This window comes from Pimephales promelas, chromosome 16 (assembly GCF_988280905.1).
Source record: "Pimephales promelas chromosome 16, fPimPro1.hap1.1, whole genome shotgun sequence".
NCBI lineage: Eukaryota > Metazoa > Chordata > Actinopteri > Cypriniformes > Leuciscidae > Pimephales > Pimephales promelas.
Genome location: NC_142784.1, coordinates 21996649 through 22006978, shown reverse-complemented (window position 1 = coordinate 22006978; position 10330 = coordinate 21996649). Strand labels below are relative to the sequence as shown.

At 37.1% G+C, this 10330-nt stretch overlaps 1 protein-coding gene across 1 annotated transcript; it reads right to left on the bottom strand.

Annotated features, from left to right (window-relative positions):
• Positions 1-2635: 2635 nt before the first annotated feature.
• Positions 2636-9838, bottom strand: abhd15a (abhydrolase domain containing 15a). Its single transcript, XM_039670460.2, has 3 exons — positions 8780-9838; positions 4918-5270; positions 2636-4161 (listed from the first exon to the last, which is right to left on the bottom strand). Exons 1-3 carry the CDS (start codon positions 9281-9283, stop codon positions 3606-3608), a joined length of 1413 nt encoding a protein of 470 aa, XP_039526394.1. The 5' UTR covers positions 9284-9838; the 3' UTR covers positions 2636-3605.
• Positions 9839-10330: the final 492 nt, after the last annotated feature.

The following is a 10330-nucleotide window of genomic DNA, read 5'->3' as shown; positions in this document are numbered from 1 at the left end:
AAATTATAGAACATTTCTCAGTGATCGTCAATAAAACAAAATTCAATTTTTCTCGGTTTAATGACAACCTTGCATGTAGAATAGGTCAACATCCTGGTATCTCTCCACTGGAACGTGTAAGTTTCACATTTGAGGGGGTTAAACCGTGACATCTACACGTTTTCGATCGAAAAACTTTAAATCCTTCATTTAAAATATGTTGTGCTTACCCACTGTGTCATATTCATATCGTTTTCACTGTGTGCTGTATGTAAAATGAGCGTTACCTTTGTCTTTATTAAAAAAAAAATATGATTACCAGTGTGCACGAAAAACCCGGTATCACGACAAGACGTGAAATAATCACGTTCCACTTTGGAAAACGTGTAGATGTCACGGTTTAACCCCCTCAAACGTGAAAATATACGTTTTACTCATTAGTCATTAGCTACTAAAAACGTGACATTTAGACGTTTTTTTATCGGCGTGGATCAAGGCAAATGAATCCTTTTCACCTTGAAAATAATTAAAAAATAATAATTTTGCACTGTAAATAATCGAACATTTCTCAGTGATCTCAATAAAACAAAATTCAATTTTTCTCGGTTACATGTTTATTTTAACCCTTAAACAGGCAAGAGTGGAAAATGCTAAGCAAAAATAATTTCATGTCATTTTTTTATAATCTGTACTTAAATAAAACCTATCCAAAAGATTTTTTTTTTAATTTGATATATCTTAGATGAGCTCCTCCCCTTTTTTGGACACGTCATGTTTCATAATTTATGATCAAATGATCTAAACTTGACAAAACACATATTGCCAGAAATGTCTGAGTCTCAAGGTTCCATATTTGGGACAGAAATGTATTGATTTGTCATGGCAGAATGCATACAATTAAATTCAATGGAATGTAAGTCACCCGGTGGCTATTTTTGGTATTATGCCTAAACAAAATCTCATGGGAACTTCAATTTTTGTTAATTAAAACTAAAACTATTAAAAACATAAAATAAATAAAATAAATCAATGAAAAATGTAGACTTAAAAAACAAGTGAAAATTAGGATTGCCTTGGCAACTAACTGAAATAAATATTAATTCCAAATTAATAAAACTAAAGTAAATGACAAAAAATCCAAATCAAATTAAAATGACAAAAGCACATAAACAAATAAAAAGGTAAATATTTTAGAATATATCCTATAAATGTATTTAAATATACATCAAATAAATAAATATACAAATAATACTAAAATAACACTGTGACAAACACTTCATGGCCAAAAGTATTTTGGACACTCCCATCTAACAGGTTTCAGCAACCCACATTACTAAGGGCATAAAATACACTTAGTGTGCATGTTAATATCTTAAAGGAATATATTAGTAACTTTATTACACATTTTATTTTTCTGACATATAGGGTACTTTTCTGTTGTAGCGTAAGGTCCCTATGCTCAGAGTGAGCTCCACAAAAAGTCACAAATATTCAGGATTGAAAAAAGGCCCAGTTGTAGTAGTTTAAGAACCTGCCAATAAACACCCATATAGATGGTGGACCACTAATGGAAATGCAGTACTGGTGGTTACAGACCTGTTCTCAACTATTATCCACTAGATGGCCCCATCAGGCAGTTCTGTAAGGATTCTTAAATTAATCAAGGCGTTGAATAGAGCAGCAGATTTTGACTATCATTTTAGTAAAAAACAATCTTGCTATATTTATAACACAGGTTATTTGACACTGAATGTATCAAAATAGAGTTTGCGGTTTCAAACTATGGCAAAGTTGAGTAGCACATCTTTTTTCAGTATTGATTAAAAAAATGCATCAAATCAGCATAATACAATGATTTCTGATGGATCATGTGAATTATGATTCTGAAAATTTAGCTTTGCAGGAATAAATTATATTTTAAAATATATTCAAATAGAAAAAAGTTATTTTAAATTGTAATAATATTTCACAATATTACGTATTTTTGCAGACAAAATAAATGCAGCCAAGGGGAGCATGAAAAAAATCTAAGCAATCCAAAACTTTAGAACAGTACTGCAGATGCCTATAAATATCCAGTCATATTACTATAATACACGTTTATTAACAGAACATATACGGACAATGCATATTAATATATTTCCAGGATGATACTAACTGATTTGATGCAGTTAAACCCAAAATTATTCAGACACCAGATATCAATTTTCATATTTATTGTCCAGGACACTATAGCTGATTTGTGCGAGTGAATAATTTTTGGTTTGACTGTATTATAGGTTGATTATGAAGAGTAAAGCCATTTTAAACTGCCGTAGTGCTGCCTGTCAGAGCTGTAGTCTGCAGAGACCGTCTCTTCTTATCATACCTCCTCTGTCTAAGCTCAGGCTCCAGGCTGAAGTTAAATTTGGGGCTGTCCAGTAAAAGCCTGATCATGCATCAAATGAACTGTGTGATTCCAGGATCAGATAGCATAGAGCTTTGTGACTAAATGCTGACAAATGCTTCAGTTTGGCAATCACTTTTCTGAGTCTGCTCTCAGGAACAACTGTGGGAGTCAATTAAAAACCATTTCTGTTCCATACAGTCTGTTGCATAACCTCTAATTCTGACGTACTGTTTACTAACAAAAACCTGATTCGCATACACAAACGTATTTAGCTGAAACCCTTTAATGAAAGCTCCCAAGTTCACAGATAATTTAAACAAGAGTTTGACATTACACATTTTTTAAATGGAGACAGAAAAGGCAGTAAACAAAAACAGTGAGGGAAAAAAATCAGTGTGAAAATCTGCAAAGCTAGCTCCACCCTTGTCAGCTTTCCCTGAAACCTCAGAATGACGTCATAAGAAACCCCAGCAGTGCCGACTGACATTTTACTCCGATTCCACAGGCCTTTCTAACGGCAGACTGTCACTTTTCATTATTGTATGCACTAACGCAAAACATTAATGACGTCAAAAGTATCAAAGGGCCACTATGTAGATGTTTTTTTTTTCTCTAAATTTTAGAATATTCATGAGGTACATAAAAATCATTTGGACCAACCCTTTGAAAAAGAGAAACATGACTTCAAGGCTCATTCAAAAAATATATATTAATAATAATAATAATAAATATATTAAATAAATGAATAATAATAATACATTTTTAATGATATTGAGATTATCATATAAACATCCTAGATAAATGAACATTACAGCTTATTTTCAGAGAATTAAGTTTATTTTCTGTTATTTTACTTTTTTTTATTTTCTTTAGTTTGGCAAACTTTTTTAACAATCAATCCTTCCAAATTTAGTGAGCCAAAATGTGGTAAGAAATTTCAGGATATCTAGCTAAGTCTTATTATCTAAAACATAAAAAAAAAAATGTTTTAACCCCACTGACCGTAATGTTTCAACAGTCTCAAAGATAGGCATTGTTCATCTGTTGACATTGATAGTCTAATTCTACATAGTCCTGAATGTAAACTGAGCTATTTTGACTCGACTGCTGGCTTTCTTGGCTGCGATGAAAAGCAAGTCAGACAAATGGTTCTAATCTACCTTTTTCTAGCAGTGCTCTTTGCTTTTTTAGTCACTCCCAAATCCCAAACAAAGCAGGGGACCCACTGAGCACATCATCATCTGGTGTAGGACCTCTGCCAGTTGTAAATGGCGTGAATGTTATGCGAGCAGACGGGCAGTCTTTTGCATGTGCTGACGCTGCGATGGCGGAAAGTCTTGCCAGTCCCGCTCACACCCCTCCGCCGGGCTGCCAGCTTGGCACGCTCCTCCGCGGCAAAGAAATCGGTGGTGGCGCGAAAGAACTCCAGTAAGGCTTGGTGGCTCCAGACGATCGGGCCCTCGTCTGCTGTGGAGAAGCCGCAGTGGCCTCCGTGGGCAGTCAAAAGCAGGAAGAAATGTGGATTGCTCTCAAAAAGCTCAAAGGGTAGAGTGGCCTGGTCGTCCCCTCGGATGGGGTCGTCCTGGCTGCACACACACAGCACAGGAATGGCTACTTCATCTATGTCCCTCAGAGGGTCGTTCCGCTCCCAGTACGCCTCCCAGCTACCTCCTCCATCCGCTGTCACCCCTTTTGAGCCAGAATGACAGAACAGCGTCTCTTCCATCGCCTTCAAAGAGCAGCTGGAGAATAAGTTGTCTGTGTGGACAAGCTCCCCGAGCACAGTTTTATATCTGCAGAGGAGCAAAGGAAGAGTTTTGTTATCATCATCGATTTGAGCAGGCAACCCATTTAGACAAATCACAGAAATCAATGGCAAAGGATATGTATCACTAGTCCTTATGGCAATAGCATTGTATTTTAATTTGGATCACCCTGAGCTGATTTATTTTAGAAATGCCTTATTGTGACCAATCCCTTTGGAAAAGACAACACAACGTTAATTTAAATAAGGTTTCATTTATGTACTGCCATTCAAGAACATGGAATTGGTATTTTTATCATTAAACTGGTAAAAGATATAAAGACTAAGATTCAAAGAATATATTTTATATATCCCTTTTTCATACATGTCTTCATCCCACTTTTAAACTGTTTCTTCTTGTTCTTGTTTTTTTAACCATAATTTATACGAAAGATTTTTTTTTTAAACTGAAAAATTGCAGGCGACGGGACATTTTGAAAACAGGCTTTGATAAACAACTTTTAGTGTCCTATTTTTAACATTTTTCTTAACTTTTTTTTAATCATGTTGACACATACATTTAAATATTTTATACTTGAATGTGATACTGGACTGCTTTTCAATGTTTTCTATTTGTTATATTTGAAATTGTGTGTATTGTGTATTTCTGTTGTCTAAGCCAATGATCCCTTGAATTTAATCGAATAAAAATTAAAATAATTTTTTTTCTCAACATCATTAAAGATAAGCTCAATTCTAAATGAATATAAACAGATATTTTGTGGAAACAGAAGATCAACCCTACCTGCTGAGGCAGATTTTTTGGTAAAGCAGAAGTGCCCAGTTGAACGGTCTGGTCGGGCCACTCTCAAACCAGCTCTGGCAGCGGAAAACCGGAGACAGGCAGGCCGCAGCCGTCACATAGCTGGAGGACCCACACTCGCCCAAGTAGGAGAGGAGCAGTCCTGAACCAGTGCTCTCGCTCACAGCGTAGATCTGACCCGCCGGCTGCCGGTACCGAATGTAGCGCACCGCTTCCCGCAGGTCGGTCGGGTCGCCGAACTGCTGCAGCTTGATGGTACAGAGTGGTGTCCCGTTCTGACTCCGACGGTTGAAGATCACAGGAAGGTACCCGTGACTCAAGGCTGCCTCGCAGAGCTGAGAAGAAAAAACAGAAACGGTCACAGGCCAGATACAGCACACAAGGGTCATACTTGTGCATATAAACAAAGATGTTTTGCTTGAGTCTTGTCCACACCTATAATAAGTAGTCTTGAGTTAAAGTAAAAATAAATATTCTAAACTAAACATTTTTAGAAACAGAGTTGCCATAAACTACCTGTTATAAAATAAAATATACAGTATATACTACCATAATATGGTCATTGCTACCCGGTTGCTGAATTGTCTTAACATCAGGCTTGTGTTAAATTCTGTTACTCGATGGAAGGACCAGCAAGAGTGATGCCAAATTCCTCAAGTTTCACAAGTCTGAAGAATCCTTATAAACAAACAATCCATCAGAGTGCAAAATATTTTCATGTTCTTTGACGGAGATAAATGTAAATATATTTAGCTTGAGTTCTAAATGATACCAATATGTTGTGCATAATGTATACCTAAAAAAAAAAAATGAAGGATTCAAATCTAGCCAAGAACAAGGGTCTTGGTGTTTTTCACAATGACTTGTAGCGCTCATATGCGACAAATCTGGACATAAACATCTCCATCCCATTCCTCTTTTTCCCCATTACTTCCTGTCATCCCACATTCTCTTACTATCAGCAAAATCCCCAAAACAAGCAACAGCAATTCCTCTATTCTATTCATGATGGCAAATTACTTATCGGGCTAAGGTGCAAATGAATACGACTTAATGTAGAAACCGGATCTGCCCAAGTACACCACAGCATTTTCATATCCCTTACTTGCGTCAATTCCCTGACCAGCCAGGAAACACACTGCACACACATTTGCGATGTGCAAATTTGGTCCAGCCTCTCGCCTGTGTGCAATAATCACGGTGTGTATAACATTCCTCTGAAACACATGGAGTGGACTAGAATTCAACCCCAACCAAACCCTTCAAATGTTTCTATTTTAACATAGACTTAGATATAACCATGAAACAGACACTATAGACCATTTCACAAGATGTAAACAAGACTGGTCCAGAAGCACTTCCTGTTTCAGTTTGTAACTGTTTTCTTTATTTCACATGTAAAGAAAACATCTTAAAGATGTTTGTTTAACTTTTTGATTCAGTTTTAAATGTTCTGTTGGTTGTATTTTATCCCAGCTTTTTTGTAGTGTTAAAAAACTGAAACAGGAAGTGCTTCTAGACCAGTATCTTGTGAAATGGTCTATAAAACTAAAAGGGAACCATATGCATTACTTTATTGTTCTGTACGTACATTTAAAAAAAAGCTGGGTCAGTACTAATTTAAATGTGGTTACTGTAACAGTCAGTCTAATCACGGCCTAGTGTCAAATATACAGTTTTACACACTCACGCACGCACACGCAATTGAGCTAATTATCCCAGACTACTTGGCCATGCAGAAGTGCACTCTTAAAAATAAAGGTTTCAAACGTTTTTGTTTTTTTTGTTGTTGGTTTTTTTTGTTTCTTTGTTTTTGTTTTTGTTTTTTGCGCAGCATTTTTGGTTCCTTAAGAATGTTTCAGTGAGAACAATTTTTTTTTCTTATTGAAAAAAAAAACATTTCAAAAATATAAAGAACCTTTTGTCCAGTGGAAAGTTTCAATGGATGCTAAAGGATCTTCATGGAACCACTGATGTCAATAAAGAACCATTATTTTTAAGAACGCAGCACTTTGACTTTTATATGGCTCTTATCTCTCTACAAAGATATCTTCACCATGACTCCTCTCAGTCATGCCCTACACAAAAAGGAGAAGTAGAAGAGCCTGCTAACAGAACTGATTATACTCACAATGCACAGCTAACAAAGTTTCGGTGAAAACAGAGTACATTTCTCCAGGAACCATCCACAATGGAGTGGAGTGTGAAATCTAATGAGTGTACTTAAAGTTGCCTGGAGCTTTACTGTAGGTCTGGAACATGGAGTGAGCTCCAAATGGGCTGAGGAGGAATGACTCACCCCTGATTCTGCTTCAAAAAGTCTGAGAGAAGCTCTATCATGCATGCTATAATTGCCAGAAATAATGAAAAAGTCATGAAGCATCTTCACTTAAATGCAAAACAGTCAGAGTATTCACGTCACCTTACTGTACCCCAGTTTCATATTCTCAAGACTACTTTGATCCTTGCCTCAAATCATTTTAAATTCAGACTGTGCATAATGCAGCCTCACTCAAAGTACATTTATTAACTCTTTCTGTACCGTATCAGTTTCACCTGTCCTGTTTGTTAAAAATGACACTAAAGAATGCATTTCATATTGTTGATTTCATATTGTTTTAGCCTCAAATGCACATTAAGCTGCCTGGAAAAGCCTGAAAAGTGTGTGTGTGTGTGTGTGTGTGTGTGTGTGTGTGTGTGTGTGTGTGTGTGTGTGTGTGTGTGTGTGTGTGTGTGTGTGTGTGTGTGTGTGTATAAGCACACTTTATAAAACCACTTTTCAGTCAAGTAGACCGAGATTTGGAATTTTCAAAACATGGTTGCTAAATAAGAAGTACAACAAGAATGCGAGTTTACCATTTACCAGACATCTGGTAGTCTTTATGTAGCAACTTGTTATAAACTTAATTAACATATTGAATGTGCAATTTATGCACAACAAAAAATGGTCAAGTAACTGACCATGTTAGAAAAACATAAGTGAATTAGCCTTCTGGATTGGCCAACAAATTCAAGTCACAACAGCAAAGATCTTTAAAGGAGTAGTTCACTTTCAAAAAAGCTTTTGCTGATAATTTACTCACCCCCATGTCATCCAAGATATCCATGTCATTCTTTCTTCAGTCGAAAAGAAATTAAGGTTTTTGAAACCTTAATTAAAAAGAAAGAAAGGTTTTTCCAGGATTTTTCTCTATATAATGGACTTCAATGGGAACCAAACGGTTCAAGGTCCAAAAGAGAGTTTCAGTCCAAACTGCAAACTGTTCAAAGGGCTTTAAACGATTCCAGACGATGAATAAGGGCCGTTTGGTTCCCATTGAAGTCCATTATATGGAGAAAAATCCTGGAATGTTTTCATCAAAAACCTTAATTTCTTTTTGAATGAAGAAAAAAAGACATGGACATCTTGGATGGCATGGGGGTGAGTAAATTATCAGCAGAAGTTTTTTAAAAAGTGGACTACTCCTAAGTGTTTAGGTCAGGAAACATTTCTGTAGCCATATAGTGTTTTAGGAGAAAATTGCATCCAATGGGACGCTTCATTATAATGGCAAAATGTAGAATTCCCTTTCAGCCATATTTGAATTATATATATTCACTCAGCTGCATAGCACACTGAAAGGTCAAAGTTAAAATATCATAATTGGTTCAGAATAAAAATGGGTCAGAGTCAGAGAACACACACACACACACACACACACACACACAAGTGACAATATATAGGCTATATATAAACTAGATATAAAAAATATCTAGGTACTATAACGATGCAATACATTTGTGTTTTGCGATATTCTCAGATATATTGTTGATCTGTTTTCACTATAAAATGCAAGTAGCCTACCTTTAACACATTCCTGGTGATTTTCCCATAGGAGTTGGGAATGATAAGCAGAACGGGACTTGTGGAATTACTGGAAGTCCTGCGCCTCTTGTGATGTGCTGCACCAACAACAGCCCAGTCTAACGCCACGAGTCCATCATCACTCAACTGCAAATGATCTCGGATGAAATGCACGGGACAGTCGAACGGCCACAAAGCACCGAAGACAGTTTGTAAAGACGAACTCATTCGCCAGTTCCATTTTGGTATCGATAACGACTTGCAAAAAGTCATGCAATGTTTGAGAAGGTAGTTTGCCAGTGCAGAGGGCTTGCATATCAAAGCGACTGTGGCTGATTCACCTTGTCCCTCGAGTTTCGAGTCGCATCTCTCCGCGGATCTTTTACTCTCGCGCTGTGGAAGCAGCAGCGTGGTGGAGTGACTCTCCGCTCCAAAACACTTCACCACTGGCCAGAGTATGGCCAATAAAATCATAAAACAAGCAGCACCAATCCATTCCAGCATTTGAACGGCTTCTGAGGCTGCACAAATAGCCTATACCTCCAAAAGCTGCCGATGTTGGCTTTAAAAAACACACAAAATCACATAAGCTAGTCAGTTTAGTGTTAATTGAGAGCACACTGCTGCACAGGTAGCCTGAAAATGAATGCAAACTCTGGTAGCAAGATTTTAAACTTGAAAGTTTTGAGGCGGGGTGTTTTTTATCCTCATATCCAACAACTCGCCGCTGTTCTCCAAGGTGGCACGTTTTCTCGTTATCAAAATCTATGTCAGAATAATGATATTTGTTGCCGCCATAGTTCAAAACGAAGCTCCCTCGACCCTCGTTGCCTATCTTTGTGCTCGATCTGATTATGCAATAGATCCACTTTCGCAGTCAACTCTTCACCTGCATCCGCCTGTCAGACTCATGCAGCGCGTTTTCTGGCTTTTTTTGTCCTCATTTCAGTGGCGTGCCACGGAACAACAGCTATTGTAATGAATGATTGTCAGATAATTTTCTGTGCAGAGTCGCATCACACACTGACTCGAAATCCGTGAATCATCCCTGATATAGAGAAGGAACGCCCTCTCCAGAAGATGTTCATCTGCAAGATACTTTTAGGCTGATGCTGTAATAAATGACTTACTTCTTTTAACCATGTTTCATGACATGTTGTTTATTACAAAATCCCAAATGCTTGCATCATTAGCAAATTAAAATAAATAAAATATTCTAGGGTAGCCTGTTTGAAGTTTCTAAAAATGTAATAAATATTAAAATTAAAATATTACAACTTAAATGAATTGAAAACTAAATATATAAGATCTTCTAAAGTCGTTTTACTCCACATGGGTGTCGCTATATGTTGACATCACATGATCAGCCGTTTCACACACTATTTAGTTGAGGCTAGGCTACTAGCAACACAGTCTCATGAAGATGCGTATCTATACCACGAGTGTCATTTCTCGTGGCATTTATACGCCAAAAGTGTTTTTTTCGTGTATATGGTACGCACTAAAAAACCCTGGGTTAGGTTTAGGGGGGAGGGGGGTGGGGAGTTCGTG

Coding starts and splice junctions, on each gene's coding strand:
- abhd15a (XM_039670460.2), bottom strand. CDS start 9,283: ATGCTGGAATGGATTGGTGCTGCTTGTTTTATGATTTTATTGGCCATA. Junction 5,271..8,779: donor TCACCAGGAATGTGTTAAAG/GTAGGCTACTTG, acceptor TTTTCTTCTCAG/CTCTGCGAGGCAGCCTTGAG. Junction 4,162..4,917: donor CAAAAAATCTGCCTCAGCAG/GTAGGGTTGATC, acceptor GCTCCTCTGCAG/ATATAAAACTGTGCTCGGGG.